General features: G+C 43.1%; 1 protein-coding gene across 2 annotated transcripts in view; it reads left to right on the forward strand.

The window, feature by feature from the left end:
- The window catches only part of HIBADH (3-hydroxyisobutyrate dehydrogenase), a 127,406-nt gene that overhangs the window by 16,686 nt on the left and 89,688 nt on the right, over positions 1–21,032 (forward strand). For both annotated transcript variants that reach the window (XR_016442262.1, XM_090046674.1), the window contains exon 4: positions 3,968–4,089. Coding sequence is in view for 1 of the 2 variants with exons in the window: in XM_090046674.1 (XP_089902800.1) it covers positions 3,968–4,089 (122 nt within the window). In the remaining variant the exon portion in view is untranslated. The remainder of the gene's footprint in view (positions 1–3,967; positions 4,090–21,032) is intronic.

The following is a 21,032-nucleotide window of genomic DNA, read 5'->3' on the forward strand; positions in this document are numbered from 1 at the left end:
TCTAAAAGGCTTTCATAAGATCATCATTTAATAACATTTTAGGATGTCTGTCTCTGTGATGTCTCTTATCTCCTGGGTTTAATAAATACTATAGTTTTATTGTGAAGATATTTACTGTGCTCCTCCATATGTTGCTTGGGTAATACCTTTATAAATGGGCATCTGTTTAAAACCAGCCAAAAGGCATGAAGATTTTGATCTAGACCTTTACTTTACTTTAAATCAGTACAGCTCCTGTGTCTAGTCCTCTGGCTCAGCTGAATCTCCAGTTCATAGCCAGAGGACACTCAACTAGAAATGCTTTGCTTAGTTCTTGCATGGACAAATCAGGGGCTCCGTTATTCAATGTGTCACCGAGTATACTTGACCTGTTGATATACCAGGCTCAAGCCAGCCATGGGGGTGATGAACTTCCTATTTCACCTCTTAAAAAAAAAAAAGAGGAGGATCAGGACTAAATGGGTATAGTATTTTAGGATGGTGTCTAGGGTCTAGTTAGGATTTTAAACTACCATATAGCTTATCCTTTATAATTTTGGTTGTATTTTAAAGCTCATATTACCTATAGAATACATTCAGTGAGTCTTAGAATCATAGAAAATTGGGGTTGTAGGGGACCTCAGGAGGCTAGAAAACCCAACATCCTGCTCAAAGCAGGACCATCCCCAACTATTTTAGCCTAGTCAAGGGTTTGTTTAGCCTAGTCTTAAACACCACCTCCAAGGATGGAGATTCCACAACCTTCCTAGGTAGCCTGTTCCAGTGCTTTACTATCCACCTAGTGAGTTTTTTCCTAATATCTAACATAACTTCCCTTGCTGTATCTTAATGCTGTAACTTTTGCTCCTTATTCTATCATCTACTGCCACTAAGAACAGTGTATTCATCCTTTTTGTAACCACCCTTCAGGTAGTTGAAGGTTGCTATTAAATCTTCTCTATCTTCTCTTTTTCAGATGAAATAAGCCCAGGTCCCTCAGCTTCTCAGAAGTTATGTGCCTCATCCCCCTAACCATTTTGGTCATCCTCCACTGGACTCTGTCCAGTTTGTCTACATCCTTCCTGTAGTAGGGGGCCCAGAACTGGACATAGTACTCCAGATGCGGCCTCATCAGTACCAAATGGAAGGAAATAATCACTTCCCTCTATCTGCTCACAGCGCTCCTACTAATGGAGCTAACCAATGCTCCTTTTAATGCCTCCAAAAGCTTGTTTGAAGGCAGCTGTCTACGAGCAGGGGTGCTCGACCTCCAGCCCACAGGGCAGATCCAGCCTGTGGAGTCATAACTTCCAGTTCTCAGGGCTCCCCCACAGGTTGGAAACTTAGCAGCAGGGAGTGGTGGAAGCTCTGCAAAGCCAGATTCAACTTCACCGAGGCCACTGCCCACACAGTGGAATCAGGGCCAGGCCTCTTTTGCATCCAGAGTGGGGCTGCTTTTCCCTGTGTCTTTTTGTCCCACCTCCTTTGAGCATTCAAACTAGGGGCACTCTGCCCCCACCCTTCCCACGTGCCTGGATCATGACCAGTTGCTGGAGTTGCTCTGTCCCTTCCCTTGCATCCAGATAAGGGCTGTTCCATGTCCCACCCCACTGCACATCTAGATTGAGGATGCCCCACCCCAATCTGCTCCTGCCCCATGCATCTGTATCAGGACCAGGCTGCTTCCCTTCCTTCCCCTTTCCCCCACAGTGTGTCTAGACTGAGGTAGCTCTGCCCTGTTCCCACCACAAATGGATGAATCAGGGTTGGGCTGTGCAACCCCTTGTAGCTGGATCAGGCCCATTGGCCAGATTTCCAGCTCAAGGAGAGACCTGGCAGTGCCCAACCAGTCTATGGGCGAGAAGGTTGGGCTCCAGACTTAGAGCATTGATCTCATGTTCAAAAGTTATTCCAATCATACTTCATAAATTTTCATTAGCTTGGAGGCATGTATCTATGTTTATATCTGGTAGAACAGACTTTTGGCATCGTGTTTTATAACTTGTTCCGAACTTAATGGAAGATGATACAAATGCGGGGTCAGTAGGTGACACCAGTATTAGTGTGTCCAGTATAATATTTTCTGGGAAGTAGGACTAGCTCCTGGTATTAGACAATGTTTGAGGGAGGCATAAGTAAAGTCTGAAACAGGGGTGTCAGATACATGGGCTGGATCTGACCCATGGAGCTGCTGTATCTGGTCTACTATGCTGTTGAGGTTAAGTGCCCTGCTACAGAATCCAGACCTTTTGAGCCCTGGTGGACTTAGCGATTGGTAACAGGAGGGTTGATTTATGGCCCTAGTCGCCCTCCAGCCTCTTCGCCCATCACCACTGCCATGGTCTTGCCTCTTCAGCTGCTGGCTCTGCCACCACCCTATATGGGACCTACTGCTGCATGCCCCATGTGAGAGCCAAAACTACCACCATAGCACAGTTCATGTGGCTCTGGCTCTGGCAGCAGGAGCCAGAGCTGTGCTGTGTGCCCTGTGCTGGAGCTGCTACTGCTGCCGCCATGTGTCCTAGGTCAGAGCTAGAGCAGCTGCTGCCACTGCCATTGCCACATGGCCTGGGTTGGATACAGCCCACAAGGAGCCTTGTAGTGTATATCTGGCCTAGGGTGCAAAGGTGAGTTTGACACCCATGGCCTAGAGGTTGAAGGTATGTGTGTCATGTTTATAATATAAACATGCTGATATGATGAATTTAATTTCTGTATTTTGACTTTACTCAGAACCAGTTGGGTGGAGTATAGTATGGGCAAAAGGCCATTTCTATTTGTAGTTTTAAATTATTTGCCATTTTTGCTGGGAAAAAATGCTGTTTTGCGTGGGTTTGTGCTTTATTACATGTATGGTAATGGGCTGAGAGAGCTTGGGGAGAAGGGGAAAGATGCAAGCTGAGTTTGCTATAGATTCTTTTGTAATTGCTCTCCTCTTTGTTTTTCTCTTCAAAGGTGCAAAGGATGGGGGGGGCAGGCATGACCCTTTTCTTCTTGCATACATTTGCCACAAAGAAAGTTTACAACTATTTCCCATGTTGCTTCCATATTTTGTTTGCTGTCCTATACCCTTGAGTCTGTTGCAGCCTATGAATCTGTTCTTATTTAGGACTAGTTATAGAAATAAAATAAAAGGAGGCTGCTATACTGAGATGAATATATGATTTTGATATGAAAGAAAGTGCTTTTTGAAAAGAATATATCCGTAATATTTTTTTAAGGTTTAAAGGAAACTGTATAAAAACCTAGGCACAGCATTGCATGCATTAATGCAGAATTGTCTGACATGTCTGTGGCCAGGGGCCACATACTACAAGAGGTATGTGCTGCGGGGGCAGCATCAGTGGGAACACACAACCCTCTGGGATTCCTCCTGGGATTGACACTGCCATGCCAGCACACAGGTTCAGTGCTACACAAGCGGCAGTAGTGCACACCTCCCTGCAGGTCTTCCTCCCTCTTCCCCGCCCCCTGTACTACACAGCAATGGAAGAGTGGCCACAAGGGCCTGTTGGTCTGAATGCTGGCCCCTTGTGGGCTGCATGCAGCCCACAGGCCATCAGTTGGACAACTCTGATATAATGCATAGACATACAATGTATTGTAAATTTGAGATATAGCATTGTATTTGATAAGCTCTTCACTTAAACAGTACAAATTTTATAGTCTACTACTATGCCTTAGCAAGGTTTAGGCAGAAAGAATATCATTTTTTCTGTTCAGGTTTATAAGAACTGCTCTTAGTTAATTTTGAATTACTATTTCTGGATCACCTAAAAGTAAACTGCATAGTGATATCAAATAAAATGTTACATTGTGACACCTTGGCAGATCTTACTCACTAAAGTTATAAAATTGTTAGTAAACTAAGCAGCAGCTGTGGCTAATTTCTCATTCATGGTAATGCTAATTCAGTCCACTTGATGGTGATAGCTAAGGATGCCATGTGGCTATTTGGCTAATTTGGGGTTTTTTTCTTACTTTTTAGGAAAGTGAAGAAAGGTTCCTTGTTAATAGATTCCAGTACTATTGATCCTGCAGTTTCAAAGGAACTGGCTAAAGCAGTTGAAAAAATGGGAGCTGTTTTTATGGATGCCCCTGTTTCTGGAGGTAAAGCTCTGCTAAATCTATAATATTGTATGAAACCTCTACTGGTGTGTCCTACCAACTTACCTAGCTGTCTCTTGTCCCTGATGGATAAGCAACACTATCCCATTGTGGTGGAATGCCATCTCTGTTTCTTCCCAAACTCTGCTATCAGGCAGATGCCTAATCTAACAATTTGGTTACTATGGTCAGTGCAGAGGGCAGACCCCCCTGGCCCTATCAGCTTCAGGTAACCCTAAGTTGTAACCTGAGCTGGATACATTTCAGAAGGAGGGGGAAACCTGCTCCCTCTGCCTGAGTGACTGGACTCTCACACCTGGGTTGGGTCTTAAACTCTCTATTGTTCTAAGCAATGTCATCATGACTGGGAAGGGGCTAGAGACCCTGCCAGTCTACCTGGCAACCAGTGATGGATTTCAAATTGGTTGGCTGGCAGCCAGCAGCTGCTGGCCTTCATTGGATCAGTTGGGTAAATGAGGTCATAAGGCCTATATAGGTTAAGGACTGCCCAGGAGGCAGAGCAGTAGCTGTGATGAGAGCTTTTGGAGAAGCTGGACCATCTGAAACTTGCTGTCTTGAAACTCATGTTCCGTGAACTGCTTGCCTCCAGATGGAATCTCCACCTGCCTCTGGATGGTACTTGTGAGTAAGCTAGTTGAGATCTAACTAGATATATAGCTTGCAGTAACTCAGATGCATGATTGAAGGTTACCATGTCAGTATTTGCTCTAAGGTATTTCTCTAATATTCCTCTACCCTGTACCCTATTCCAAACCTAGTCCTTGTAACCAATAAAGTTCTCCTCTGTACCTAGTGTGGGAGACTTACTGGGAGAGGATTTAGATTATGCCTTGGGGGGATCCCCTTGGTTCAGCTGCCTAAAGGAGACCACTTTTGGTTCTTGCAGTGGGTCAGGTACCTCTCAAGGGCTACTAGGCCTGTGTTTCCCAGGGAGCACAGGGCCGAGGATAATCCAGACCCTGGGTGGTGGCGGCGTTACCCCCAGGCTTGCAGGTGTGCTCCAGGAAGGAGGTCAGCTGGATGAAAAGTGCCCCCAGGACGGCACTCGGAGCCTGGAAGGTGGTTGGGCACAGTGAGGTGGGTGGCTTAATGCAGGAGCACCCTCTTTTGGCCTGCCACACCATATCTTCACACTTGCTACCTTTCTCTTTCCGTCCTGTCTTCTTGCCGTGTGTATGTGTATCACTTTTCTTTCCGTGTTTCATTTTTTGTATGAATTCTAGGCCCTCTGCCTCCCTTAGCACATGTACTCTTGCTTTTAGGCTGGGAACTTGATCCGTTTTAAGGGCTGTACTTTCTTGGCTAAGAGTGCTGTAGCAGTAGAAATGTAGTTTGTTTGGTAGGCTGCTGCCTACTCTTGTAGCCTGTTTGTTTCAGCTGTTTGAGGCTCCTGTAGGAGCAAGGAGGAAAGGCTAGTGGTCCTGAAGGAGCTGCCTGTTGCTACTAATGGCACTTAGCTTTGGGGACAGTATAGTGGATCTGGGGTCACTTGGCTTTCTTTTAGCACAGTGACACTTCAGTTTGGTTTTTTTTTCACTTGTTCCGGGTTTCCCTTTACACTGATACTAGTAGGCAGACTATTTGCATCTCTAACCTGTAGCTTAAAGTTGTGACATATGTCAGATAATTTTAAAGCCATTGTAATGATATTATTATTTAAGTTTGTGATGCCTGTTAAGAACTTACAACTTGTTCCAGTCCATAATCATTAACAATATAATGCATCAAATGTTTTTCTGTCTTTTTGTTCTGGAAACTATTGCAAAGTGTTTACATCATATTTTTATGTTCTTGGAATTGGAAGCTAATCCTCCTATTTGCACCCCTCTAACTGACCTCTAATTGCACCCCCATTCACACTTTTTTAAGTATGTAAGTCTAACACTTTTTGAGTACAATGCTAATAATAATTTATTCTTAAAAGTAAAAGATTCAGACTGGAATTAACAACCTAGAATACAGTAGAGGGCAGCCTTGAAATTTTAAAAAAAAAAAAGAAATCTTACTTTCATGAAATACTAAGGAAACTTGCTTCTTCTTGACTTTTTTCCAGTGTTAAATCACAGTTCTAATTTCTAAAGCATTGTGGTGGGGAGAGATGTCTGTTTCATAGAACCAGTTCCATTCTTCCCTCCTCCTCCCCTCCTTCTCCCCCCGCCCAAGTTAGCAACCCTGAAAACTTCTCCCTGGGATCTGTTGCCCTGCTGAACCAGATGGGGCAACTGACAGCTGACGCCCAGGAAAAAGCCAGCCTATTAAATGAGTACTTTGCATTGGTCTTTCATCAGTCCCATGGGACGCCCATGCCCGCTATGGGACAGGGTGGTCCAGGTGGGGGAGATCCCCTGCCCTCGTGAAGGAACATCTTGAGACCTTCAAGTCAGCCAGCCCTGACAATCTACACCCCAGGGTACTCAAGGAGCTGGCGAGCATCATAGCCCAGCCTCCGGCACAGATCTTTGAGAACTCCTGGCGCTCTGGTATAGTGCCCGAAGACTGGAAGAAAGCCAATATGGTGCCTATCTTCAAGAAAGGGAGGAAAGTGGTTCCAGCTAACTATAGGCCCATCAGCCTGACTTCTATCCTGGGGAAGATCTTAGAAAAGTTTATTAAAGAGGCCATCCTTAATGGACTGGCCGAGGCCAACATCCTAAGGGATAGCTAGCACGGGTTTGTTGTGGGTAGGTCTTGCTTGACCAATCTCACTTCCTTCTACAACCAGGTGACCTATCACCTGGACGAGGGAGAAGAGATTGATGTCATATATCTTGACTTCAAAAAAGCTTTTGATCTGGTATCCCATGATCTCCTCTTGACGAAACTGGCCAGTTGTGGCCTTGGCTCCACCGTGATCTGCTGGCTGGGAAATTGGCTCCGTGGTCGGACCCAGAGGGTTGTAATTGATGGCAGTCACTCATCATGGTGTCCTGTGTCCAGTGGGGTCCCCCAAAGCTCTGTCCTTGGACCCATATTGTTCACCATCTTCATTAATGATGTGGACATTGGAGTCAGGAGCAGACTGGCCAAGTTTGCCGATGACACCAAACTTTGGGGCAAAACATCCATACCTGAAGACAGGCGGGTGATCCAAGCTGACCTGGACAGGCTCAGCAAATGGGCAGATGAGAACCTCATGGTGTTTAACACCAATAAATGCAAGGTTCTCCACCTTGGGAAGAAAAACCTGCAGCATCCTTATAGACTTGGCAGTGCTATGCTGGCTAGTACTATGGAAGAAAGGGACTTGGGGGTCATCATTGACCACAAGATGAACATGAGCCTTCAATGTGATGCTGCAGCTAGTAAAGTGACCAAAACGCTAGCTTGCATCCATAGATGCTTCTCAAGCAAATCCCGGGACGTCATTCTCCCCTTGTACTCGGCCTTGGTGAGGCCGCAGCTGGAGTACTGCATCCAGTTTTGGGCTCCACAATTCAAAAAGGATGTGGAGAAGCTTGAGAGAGTCCAGAGAAGAGCCACGCGCATGATCAGAAGTCAGGAAAACAGACCTTACGACGTCAGGCTGAGAGCCATGGGACTCTTTAGCCTGGAAAAGCGCAGGCTCAGGGGTGATCTGATGGCCACCTATAAGTTTATCAGGGGTGACCACCAGTATCTGGGGGAATGTTTGTTCACCAGAGCGCCCCCAGGGATGATGAGGTTGAACGGTCATAAACTACTGCAAGACCATTTCAGGCTGGACATAAGGAAGAATTTCTTTACTGTCTGAGCCCCCAAGGTCTCGAACAGCTTGCTATCGGAGGTGGTTCAAACAGCTACACTGAACACCTTCAGGAGTAAATTGGATGTTTATCTTGCTGAGATTCTTTGACCCCAGCTGACTTCCTGCCCTTGGGGCAGGGGGTTGGACTTGATGATCTTCAACGTCCCTTCCAGCCCAAATGTCTATGAAATCTATGGAGGCTGCTGCCACTCTGCATCCAGCCACACAACCCCCCCGCTTCACATCTGGCCACATCAGGTGTACACTGATTCAAAAAGGTCAAAACCTCTGCTCTAGTTCTATGAACGGAAAGTAGAAAAGCCCAGAGGATATTGGCAGATGGTTTTTTTGCAAAAAAAAAAAAAAAAAAATCCTTTCTTCCACACAGATATTTATTCCCAGACTAATGATTCTAATTTTAAAAACAGGAAACATCTCTCCCCCCCCCCCCCAAATTTTTGTGGCTTTTGCATAGTTGTTTTTTGAAGCATATCTTCTGTTTGTTTGTTCGGCAGCATCAAGGTCTTTATGTGGTTCTCTTCACCCCTACCTCAATCGTAATTTCAAAACACTTACTTACTAGAATCAATTAAAATATTCTATGCTTTATTTCTAGCCAGAACTCGTTGCTATAGTGTTTGTTTATTTTTATTACAACTAACAAAGAAGAGGCTTTTATAAAAAAGCAAAAACATTTGGTTCAGACTATTGCCCATACTGTCACTTGTTGCTTGAGAAAATAACAGGGATCTTCATTTTTTAAACCATAATAAATAACTGAAGCTGACTTTGTTCTGAATAAAATTCTTCCACCCAGTTCCTAATGGCAATAAAATATAAAATAATGTAAGCCTTACCATAATGGGGGTTGGGAAACAAATGTTTAGTTTCCTAGTAGATAAATATAAAGATACTAACTGGACAAGATGCAACTTGGCTCTAACGATATGAAAACGAACAATTGCAGACGCAATGCATGTTTAAGTGCCACTAGAGGGGAACTAAAGCATCATTAAGTAATAAAACATAACTTTAAGCAGCAAGTCATAACACACAGTTTGGAGGTATTTTTGCAATGTCTTGATTGTATTCTTGGCCATAATACAAAATATTAAAATGGAGGAGTATAAAGTTTTTGCTGCTTTGAAATGCATGGTAGCTGTGGGTAGGAGGCAAAAGACACAAACGTAATCATCCTCTGCCTGCATTGTAATTAAGTATTCCTAAGTGTTCCTAAGCTGTAGCTGTTTCCTAATAGAAGTTAATGTTTATCTGTATTGTGAAAAGATGTGTTTGCTAACCAAATAATCCTTTTGGAATCATTTGGGGTGCATACCTAGTGGAGAAAGCTGACCTCTAATATATGATATTGCAACTTCACTGATGATTAAACCGAACAAGTGAAATTTGTCTTTGGATATCAAATGCTTTCACTTGCAGCCTGCATTCCAGATTTTCTAATCTGCTTTTAACCCCATAGTGATTTTGTGTATCATCTTGTATTAACTAACTTTGGAAAAGACTTCTCATCCATACTATTGCATACAGATTAGACTCTTAATACTGCTTACAGCATTAGACAGCTTTATATGAGGATTAGGATCATTTGCAGGTCCATGTAAGAGTCTGTGTAACAGTTAACAGCTTTGTGTTGATGTGGTTAAATGCAGGAAATGAGTTCTGCTGCTTGCTCTTCGAATGTGACAAATGGAGAAATGATTTTTTTTTTTTTTAATTTTCTCCTTTTGGAAAAGGTCAGTTCATTAAATTACATAGGTTGGATGTATAAACAGCTGATTATAAACAACACCCAAGCTTGTATATGGGCATATTTAATATTAACTTATTTTGAAATCAAAGGGTGTAATTGCTAGGTAAATTATGGCTCATTGTTAAGGAGTTGATTTTGATACCCTTGCTTAGGTGGGCAAATCATGTCCCATTAACTTTGCTGACAGCAACACACATCCAGATTTAACTTCACAGTTCAAAGAATATTTTAAGCTTATTACCTCATAAGAAAACTGATTTGATACTTTGCCCCTTTTAATTTAATGTGTTTGCAAGCTACATATATAATGTTGTACCTGAAACTACAGCTGGCATGTTCATTTAAAGAACTGCTTTTATGTTACAAATGCAGTGTAGCTCTTCGTTATTTGCACTGCAATATCTTATTTATATTCTTGCATGGCAAACATTAACCACCTTGTTTTTTTTTCCTTTAGTCTTTAAAACAAAATACCATTTTTCCTTCCAGTCAAAATACTAGTGTCTTTTGAAAAGGGCACATAAAATCAATGTCTGTTGGTTTGTTTGGTTTTGTTAACTTCTCAGAGCTGTAACGTTGTCACTAGGAATGTTTTGAACTTTTGTAGATCTGATTATGAGGCTGTAATGTGTTTTCCTTCACCATATATTGTAGCTGTGACACACACCATTCTGAAAATCTGTGCAAAATGGTGGTCTAAAAATGACTGGCAAGAGTTGTGGTGTATTTAAAAAAAAAAATTATCATGCTAACTTAATTAAGGATGGGGCAAAATACATTTTTTATACTGGAGCAACTCACTGTGTATCCTCTACACTGCAACTGTCACTTGAGGGCAGAGTTCCTTATCCAATAACTATTCCAAACTGTTCCACGTAAAGTAATGGTTGGGTTTTGTTTTTTTTTACAACCTTTCCACCAGTCCTTATTAACTTTTAAACAATTGAAAGCATCTTAGTGCAGCACCTGCAATTTATTTATTTACTTTTTACTTCATAGTGCTCTATTTTGGCTCACAAAGTAATAATCCCAGATGAATTCCAAAATGTGGCTGGATCATGTCCTTAGGGTGGGGAAATGCCAGGGAGTGTTAAGAAACATTGTGGAGTTTCCTCTGTAATATGTTGTTCTTTGAGAAAGGGTTGTATTCTACCAGCAATAAAAATCAGTTGGCCTCTTGCAAGACATGAGAAGCTTAATATAGCAAATGGCACTATCTCAGCAGTTGACAAAGCAAATCAGCATGGCCAAATCCTAAACTAGGTGATGAAAATACATTTACTATAATGTCAAATATGGTAAAGGTCCAGTAGGGTGTTTTGTCCCAAAAGAATTTGAACAGATGGTACCATTGTGAAGCTAACCTAACTAGTTTGCTAGTACCAGTTTGTTAGCTGTGCAGATTAATGCCTCTAAATGTAGTTTAGAAAAAAGTCTATTGCCATAAATCCAGCTAATGGCATGCACGTAACATGGAGAGGAAATTATGTATGGGTTACAAAAGCATTCTTTTTATACAATAAAAAAAAAATAGTTCAATTTGTGTTTGGAAAAAATGTTCTGATTCTAGTGATGTGAAATTATAATGAAGTTTGTTGTTTGGTTCTTTTGTTTAAACCAATTTTTCCTTCTATATGCACATGTTTACAGAGGGTTAATCTATATTTCATAATTACTTGGATTTGTAATCTAATCTGAGACGCTATGTCTTTATTTTAGCATATGGAGAAAAATATCATTTCAGTTTCCTTGTTATGGTGTTTGGTTTTGCTTGAAAATGTAGCCACAGATGCAATGCAAATTACTGAATACAAGGAATAATACATTTAGTAACACATCAACAGGTTTGCATGCTGCTGCTGCATAAGAACTGGATAAAAATTTATCAGCCTGCTGACTCTGGAGCAGGGCATATGATTTGCAGTTCTTGCTTTTTGCATAGCATGGATTGCTGGTGACCTATAAGCTTGAGCATGGGTAACAGATTTGAAAATGTCTCTCTCTTTTTTTCTTTTTTTGAGTGGGTTGGGGAGAGAAGTATTCATGCTATGACTAAGGGGGTGGAGGGATTGATTTATTCAGGTATAACATATAGTTTGGCTATAAAACTGTGTGTAGTCTGTCCAACCAGTGACTGATGTGCACAGGAACATATCTGCCTTCATATATTTAGAAAAGTAAATGTCAAGAAGAAAGATGAGTTATTTAGGGTGGTCCAATGGGATACAACTAGTAATAATGGCTGGAAATTATTAAGAAAAATGTAGGCTGAATACACCAAAAAAACTTCCCAACAGTATTCTTAATAGATTATGAAGTGCTTTCCCAAGGGGGCTGATAGAAGCCAAATACCTTGAGGTGCTTAAAATTAGGCTGGGCAAAGCTCTAGAAACTATTCTGTAGGGGAAAATCTATAACTGGCAAGAGGATGGGTTGCATGATCTAACAGGTCTTTTCCATCTCTAATTTCTCCAATTCTATTGTGTTTTCACACATGGTGTTCAAGAACAGTTAACGAAAAACTGTCCAGATGGAAGTTAAAGATCCCCATGGCACTCTTTGAAAAAGAGTAAGGGATAATTCTGGAATTATGGCCAACATTCCTTTTCTCAATAAAACTGGTTCTGATATTCATGGCTGTATGTGTGCTGTTACTAAATTCCTAATGGATCCTATGTTTGCCTAAAGCTGCTTTGCTGTGGGTATCTTAACTCATCCTGTAATGAAGTAGTATGGGGTGCACAAGCAAAGAAGCTCTAGAAATTCAAATTCCAGTCTACTTATTTATTTATGTTGTTGTTATTAACAATAATACTTGTGTCCCTTTAAGTGCCTGGAGTTATGGGATACCAATGGTTCTGTTAAGTGTCTCTGGAATACAAAGACTGCTCTAAAGATATATGCAACAGTCAGCAGCAGATCCAGGATTTGGCAAAGCGGGCTGTGAGTTGCTCCCTGCCTCCCCCCACAACTACCAGTGAAGACAGACTGCACCAGAGGAGCCTCCGGAGACTTTTTAAACAGTCCCTGAATCAGGTAAGAAAGCCTTCCCTTCCTCTCTCTGCAAAAGCACCTCTCTTCCTTTGCCTGTTGCTGCTCTTTTCCCCCTGTTTGGAGGCAAGGAAGCTTCAAAGACACTCCAGCTGGGCTGTGTTGAGACTGAGCTCAGCTGGGAACAGTGACAGGTACAGTGGCAATGGGCTGGGTTCCTGTTCCCAGGAGACTGGGCAGAGTGAAGAACCCACCATCTTGCCCATCACTGCTTCCATAGTTGAGCACAACTCCCATGCAGCCTGGTTGCAGTGGGTAGGAGTGGCTTTGAAGCTGCCCCCATGCTCAATACACTGGGGAAAGGAGCATCAAGTAAGGGATGGAAAGGGAGGTGCCTTTGAGCATGGAGGGGCTAGAGCTTTCTTACCTGCTTTTGGGTCTTTTTAAAAGTCCCCAGAGGATTTCATGATGGGGTCCAATCCCAAAGTGGGGTACATCTTTGCCACTGTACCCCTTCTGTATCTGCCCTGGCAGCTTTCTTTTTAATTATGCCTTTGGTTTAAAAAAGAGTATTTCAGATCTTCTTTTTTTTTCTGTTTTATCTATCAGGTGACCATGTTTTAGTCAGAATCTTTTTTGTTTCTAGACTGAAGCAATTGCTATAACAAATTAAAAAGTTGTTTTTCTTTCAAGGTGCTTCAGTTCAGACTTTAATTCTGCAGGTGCAATTTCATGTTCACACACTTTTGCTTATATAAACTGGCTAGCTCAACTTGCAAGTTATGCACCTGGGTAATTAGGGCCTAAGCCCATGAACAGACTTTAGGGAGGAAAAATACTACTGCTGCCATCAGTGACTCTGAGGGTGCCTAAAGATGCGCATTGAGGTTGCTGTGATGCACTGTAATTACAGCACTTCGGAGCAGACGAGATTAATCTCGTCTGCTCAAGTGTGGTAATTACCACACTTCAGCAGACTCCAGTGTCACGTGTATCACTGTCCCCATTCTGAAAAATGGTGTTGGGGGTGCTTTAACTAAAGCTTGTTCAGGTTTTAGTTAAAGTACCCCTGCCATCATTTTTCAGTGCAGGGACACAGATACTGTAAATGTAGTGTTTCATGTTTTTAGTTTTTACTGATCTATTTTATTTTTCCCCCACTGATAAATTTCCTGATTTTTTTTTTTTTTTTTTAATTGGTATCCAAGGCCAAATTAGCCAAAAATAATTCCAAATCCAAGAGGCCAGAACCATAAGCAGCCCTACTACCAGCAAACATCCTTCAGATGTTTCCAAAACCTTTGGTGGGCATCCTAGTTGCAGGCCCAAGCCTAGATGCTTGGGGTTCAGATGCCCCTGAGTTTTGCTTGCCCTTAGCGATAAGGCCCTCGGAGCAAGCAAGAGAGGAGACTCCCATTTTCATAAACTGGACTTAAAGGTGCTACACTTCAGCGGGTACTGAACCACACCAGAAGAGCAGTTCTCCCGGGGTGCAGTTCAGGAAAACTGCCTCCTGCCTGACATTTCCTTGTTTTTCAGTTCACTCAATTTTACTGGGTACAGTAAAATCCCCGTTAACCAGCATGAGTGGAGAATGGCTGTGGGGTGCTGGTAAGCTAAAAGTGACAGTTACCTGAGGTGCAGGTTTCTGGCTGGACGTAGGAGAGTAGGCTGATGGCTGCATGGGGCCCAGGGGAGGGTGGCTAGAGCTGCTGCCTGGGGGCATGGGACCCCTGGCTCTGACCCCAGGCAGGGCGGGAAGGGCTATGGGAATTGCTGTCAGGGTGGGCAGGTCCCAGCTGCACCCCAGTGGCTCTGGCTGGGGCTCTGCCCCAGGCCCTGGGAGCTGCAAGCCCCACCAGGGGGCAGGTGGGAGAGCCCGGTCCCACTCCCTGCGACGGGCGCTGCACCCAGCTGCTCCCAGGGGGCTGGAGCCCCTACCCGGGGGCACAAGGCTTCCGGCTCTGACATCACGTAGGGCAGGATGTGCCTGGTGCCAGTATGAGTGCTGGGGTCAGGATGGGGTCCCACCCCGCCCCGTCATGTCCAGCTACACGCCACTCCCCCAGCCCCTGGGCTGCACTGTGCCATGGCACAAGCAGGTGGTGCTCCCAGGGCCGCTGCAGCAGGGGTTGGAGTGAGTAGGGACACGCCAAGCCCCAGAGGCTTCAGGGTGCAGCACTGCCCAGCAGGTGCAGGCAGCTGGCATTGGCTGCTCTGGGGGCCACTGCAGCAGGGGCTGGGTTGAGCAGGGGTAAGCTGCACCATACTCTGTGCCCCCTGGGGCTCCGCTTGTTCCCACTCACCCCAGCCCCTGCTGCAGCGGCCCTGGGAGTGGCTGATGCCACCTGCGGAGGGAACTGTAAGTCAGTGGGTGTGGGGAGCAGTGGCTCTTGCTGCTACATGCACCCTCGGAGGGCTGCAGGCTGGAGGATTGTGCTGGGCTCTTACCGGGGGGCATGTGCCCCCATATCAGCACGCAGCATGAGGGCAGGCTGCTGCCCAGTCTGAGTACCAGGAACAGCCCAGTGCTGCCACTGGCCCCAGTCTGTAGCGGCAGTCTGCTTTGGTCCTGAGCCCAGTAGCGGGGACACGCACTGCCAAGGGAATAGCTCGGTGCAGCCCTCCTGGGGTATATGTAGTAGCAAGAGCCAGGCGGCACACCCTGTGCTGCACCCTTCCCCCTGCCCTTTCCCTAGTCCCAGCCTTACGTCCCCGTGGCAGTGAGGGAGGAAGGAAGTATTTGTTATTTTCCCTGATTTAAACCTATTTTTCTTTTCTTTTCTTCCTTTTATCCCAATTTCAATGTTTGGAAAATAAACCCTGAAAAATTCCCAGACTTTACTTTAAAAAAAAACAACCCATAAAAAATCCTGAAAATATGGAACACTATGTACATGTGACACTTGGGCCCTTTTAATCAGAGCGACTTTTGTAGCTGCTCTAATTAAAGCGCCCCTGCTACCTTCTAGAGCACATGTATAAACGCCCTTAGTACTTTACTGAATAAGAAGATAAGAATTGCTATTAACTGGACACGTCTACATGTTGATTTTAATGCACCATAATTGGCGCTACTGTACAGCAGCACTGGTGCATACTTCTTTTTAAAAAATTTTTATGACTAATGCTCAGTACATTAATTATACTGCGCATTAACACAGTTTTTGCCTACTGCACATTTAGTGTCTTGTGTAGATGTACCCACTGGGTCCGACCATAGGTCTAGTCCAGTCTTCTGTGTCACACAGAGGCAGAGTGGATGCTAAAAGGGAGAGCAAATTCACTACATTAAATGGAACATGTAACTGAAGGGAAAATGAGCAGGGTTTTTTTCCTACTTCTCTCACTTGCAGCCTCCAGCATTTAAGGCCTAGGAAGTTTTCATAGATTCATAGATGCTAGGGTCGGAAGGGACCTCAATAGATCATCGAGTCCGACCCCCTGCATAAGCAGGAAAGAGTGCTGGGCCTACATTACCCCAGCTAGATACACATCTAGCCTTCGCTTGAAGACCCCCAGGGTAGGGGAGAGCACCACCTCCCTTGGGAGCCCGTTCCAGACCTTGGCCACTCGAACTGTGAAGAAGTTCCTCCTAATATCCAATCTAAATCTGCTCTCTTCTAGCTTGTGGCCATTATTTCTTGTAACCCCCGGGGGGGCCTTGGTGAATAAATACTCACCAATTCCCTTCTGTGCTCCCCTGATGAACTTATAGGCAGCCACCAAGTCGCCTCTCAACCTTCTCTTGCGGAGGCTGAAAAGGTCCAGTTTCTCTAGTCTCTCCTCGTAGGGCTTGGCCTGCAGGCCCTTAACCATACTAGTGGCCCTTCTCTGGACCCTCTCCAGATTATCCGCATCCTTCTTGAAGTGCGGCGCCCAGAATTGCACGCAGTACTCCAGCTGCGGTCTGACCAGCGCCCGATAGAGGGGAAGTATCACCTCCTTGGACCTATTTGTCATGCATCTGCTGATGCACGATAAAGTGCCATTGGCTTTTCTGATGGTTTCGTCACACTGCCGACTCATGTTCATCTTGGAGTCCACTAGGACTCCAAGATCCCTTTCCACTTCCGTGCCACCCAGCAGGTCATTTCCTAGGCTGTAGGTGTGCTGGACATTTTTCCTCCCTAGATGCAGCACTTTGCATTTCTCCTTGTTGAACTGCATTCTGTTGTTTTCTGCCCACTTGTCTAACCTGTCCAGGTCTGCTTGCAGCTGCTCCCTGCCCTCCGGCGTGTCCACTTCGCCCCATAGCTTAGTGTCATCTGCAAACTTGGACAGAGTACATTTCACTCCCTCATCCAAGTCGCTGATGAAGACATTAAAGAGTATCGGTCCAAGGACCGAGCCCTGCGGGACCCCACTGCCCACACCCCTCCAGGTCGAAACCGACCCATCCACCACGACTCTCTGGGTGCGACCCTCCAGCCAATTCTCCACCCACCGGACTGTGCAGTCATCCAAGTCACAGCCCCTTAACTTGTTCACCAGTATGGGGTGGGATACTGTATCAAAGGCCTTCCTGAAGTCCAAGTATACGACATCCACCCCTCCTCCTGCGTCGAGGTGTTTTGTAACCTGGTCATAAAAGGAGACTAGATTGGTCAGGCACGATCTGCCTGCCACGAACCCATGCTGGTTTCCCCTCAGCATAACTTGCCTTGCCGGGCTCTCACAAATGTGAGCCTTGATAATTTTTTCAAAGACTTTGCCAAGGATGGAGGTGAGACTAACTGGCCTATAGTTGCCCGGGTCCTCCTTCCTCCCCTTCTTGAAAATGGGAACCACATTGGCCCTTTTCCAGTCCTCCGGATTCAGAGGCTGTATCCCTAACTCTCAGAGTTTCAACTCCATTCCTGCAAACTGCTCTCTGTGAGGTGGTCTCCTCTGCTTGTAGGAAGCACTACAAGATCGTCTTAGGCTGTTTATAAGAAGAAGTGGTAAATAAATAATATCTTTGCAGGTGCAAGAACGTACCAGCACAGAGAGCTTGCAGGGTATGGGCCTTGGAGGCTATCTTTAAAAAATGTTTTGCTTATTGATGGGTGAAGTATGTCTGAGTGGTGACCTCCTATTGAGTTCCATTTGGATGATGTTAGCATTTGGGGGTTCTTACCGTTAATTTCTTAAAACAAAGATAGTAGAGATTGCATAAGGATGGAAATTATTTATACATTTGAAAGCATACAAGTGACCGTGTGAGAGGAGCTTATTTGTTTTCTGAGATTCCTTCAGCAATGAAGGACATCTGTAGGATATTAGTTTTAATCTCTCTTTTTTTTTTAAAGTTGTTCTGGCATGAAGAAAAATTGTTGTAAAAGAAGAAATATTTTTGTGTATTTAAAAACTAATTCAGTTTGTAGAATACCTACCTTAACAATGTCAGTATTAGTTGATTCTACTCCTTGAGCCTTTCTCTTCTAAAAAAAAAAAAAAAAAAAAGAAAAAAAAAAGATCTTTTATTATCTGAAGCCATGTGGAATCTATGGATCAACTTGACTGAATTTCTTCCCCCTTCAATCCCATTCAAGACCCACTACATTAAATAAGAAATGGTGCATCTCTGTATGGTGAAATTTAAAAATTGAACTGAGAATCTAAGACCAATGAAGTCTTTCTAGCAATCTTGTCTGATAGAGGGGAAGCAGAGGAAGGTAGGAAATTTAATTTAACTCTATTCCTTGGTACAAAGAAGATAGTATAGAAGATTCCTCTACACTAATACACTGATTACAGTATAAAACTGAAGTGGAAACAACACAGTGTGCTGTACCAGGATTGCTCTAAAACCTTAACTCTTAAAATGGGGGAGAAAATCTAGATATGCTATTCATTCTTGAAATTCACTTAGTTTGGACACCTGAGCATGGAATTTTTTTTTTAACATTCAGTCAGCATTTGGCCTAATTCTGCTCCCAAGCAATCAGGAAATTTTTTACCATAGGCTTCAATGGAGCAGAACTAGGCCAATACAGAGTGCCCTTGGAAATCACACCCTTAGATTAGTTTGGTTTCAATGTCTGGTTCTTACAGAAACAGAGCAGTTGTGTTTGGCTTTTTAGTGCCCTAGGGAAATGTTAAAATAAGTATCTTCACTGAAATGAAAAGAAGTGAAAATATTGTATAAATTTTTATGAAACCCTTTAGGTGTTTAAAAAATAGTGACCTAAATTACGTGATGATGTTCCTTTAGGTTAAATAGACTGTCAGCAGACTTTTTCTTCCTTTTTTTGTTTTGTTAATTTTTTAAACTCAAGTACTCTTGCCAGTAAGCTACCGGAAGTTCACTTATACCTCTGGTAAATCAATGAGACTGACTTACATGTATGTACTTCATAGTGAGAGGTTGGTTATTGGGTAACCCAAACTGTGTAATGATGACTTGTGTACTGTCAAAGACAGCAAGAATACATGTTAGTTTTCTGTTCTCCATAAGTACGCTTCTGTTTCATGATTAAATCACAGTTGATGGGTATGTAGTGTTCGTAGGCATTAGGGTGTTTGCAAAAGCCATAGATACTAAAGAAAATATTTTCACTTTTTCTGAGTTGGGTAATATTGTTGGACCGAGTTCACTTAATGTATAATGGAGTTGGGCCATACCTAGCCAATGATTTTATGTCTGTTATGAAATAGTTACATTTCTAGCCATTTCTGGTATTTCATTTGACGTTTGGATTAATTTGGATGTCTGAAGGGTTAATTATGTGAATTCATAAGTTTTTTCTGGGGTTTTATGATTTCCAAAAATTTTCAGTAAATAGTTCAAAGACTGCCTAGTATTGCCAGTAGTCAAAAGCAGTAGAGGCTCCACTTGAACCTTGGCCCTAATTTAGGGTTCAAGTGGATGGTACCCCTTCTTGCTAGGGCACAGTAGAAATGCAGTTGATCTGACATCTGCTAATACCAGAATAAGTATTAGGTTGTCTTTGGTATGTTTCAGCATGTCATTGTTGCATTGAGAATTAGAGTATTTTAAGGTGTTTTATTAATAATGTAACTATTATTAGTGCAAACTGGCTCATACCAATTTTAAAAAAGAGTCTAATAACTAATATGCATGTGATGAATACACAATACCCCCCCCTTTTTGCAGAACAGTATCCCTTCTTTTTCTTTTTTCAGCAGCTGCTAGCACCTACTTTGAATAACTCTTCTTTATGCTGTATGTGTGTATATTGATTCATGCTTGCATATATACTGAATTTTCTTAACAGACAATTGTTCCAAAGCTCTTAATGGAGCAGTTTTGGGGAACTTACTTACAAGATTCCTAGAAGATTGAAACAGTAGGTAGCAAAGCCTGTTAAGGAGTTTTTATTTTACAAGCTCTCAAGAATTTGGAACATGGCTGGCTGACTTGCTTGTTATTTATTTATTTATGTGTTTGTTCATTCATTTATAAATCCAAATGCCCCCATATAGACTTTGGCTGCTTGCACACATTAACAACAAAACAAAAAAACCAAAACCACTTTTGCCAGAGGAAGAAGCATGTTACTTTAACCTGGCTCCACAGTGTCTGTATAGATTGGGTGCTTCATCAGGGCTTTTTGGTGCTTTAACCAAGTCTGATTCAACCAACTATTAGATAAAAGTGCCAAAACACCCCACTAAAGCACCTGATCTATACAGATGTTGGGAGAACTGGGTCCAACTAACTCTCTGCCTCTTCTGACCATGTGCTGGGCTTGGCATAAGGGTGCATAGAGTTTAAGAAACTTGGAGGGGGGGTGTCTTGTTTTTTATTGGTTTTCAAATGTCTGTAAGCATTCATTTTTTCGATCCAATGTCAAATCTATGCTTTGCTTGTCTTAAAATCTGAACATGCCCTCTTGGTCTTCATTGTGTACTGAATCGCAACTGTACTGTTTCTATTAGCACTGTATCTAATTTATGGTGAGATGATCACAAAAACTAAAATTGTTTACATGTAGGGACCTAACAGTACTGCTGCTATAGTTGGTATTATAGTTGGTATAGTCTGTTGGTATTTGCACTACAAACCTTCTCTTTGAGAAGTTTATAACCTAGTGGTTTTACTTTGCTTTTAGGCTCAAACATGCCCTTTCTGTCCAAGTACAAAAGATTTCATGGAATTTCATTTAACTCAGTTTGGTCATTTTTTAACTGTAGGCTGTGTATTGAATGGAAGGGGAAATGGTGTTTAAGTTTGGTTTCAGAAATGTTGATAATGAAAGAGATACATTGCATGTATTTTGTAGATAATTTACCCTTCCTTGCATGTGTCAAATGTATTTAAAAACATTTTTTCTATTTTTAAGTTGCTACTATCTCTCTCCCTTCTTGTCCCTGTCTACCGACACAAGTTATAATGAACAGAACCTGGACTGAAGCTCCCAGCAGTGAGATTTTTCTCACATGGTAATGCCACAAACTTCTGTGTTCTCCTGGAAGTTCTGTAGCTGTCCACAC

Source organism: Crocodylus siamensis, chromosome 5, assembly GCF_052110815.1.
Source record: "Crocodylus siamensis isolate JL-2025a chromosome 5, ASM5211081v1, whole genome shotgun sequence".
Classification (NCBI taxonomy): Eukaryota; Metazoa; Chordata; order Crocodylia; family Crocodylidae; genus Crocodylus; species Crocodylus siamensis.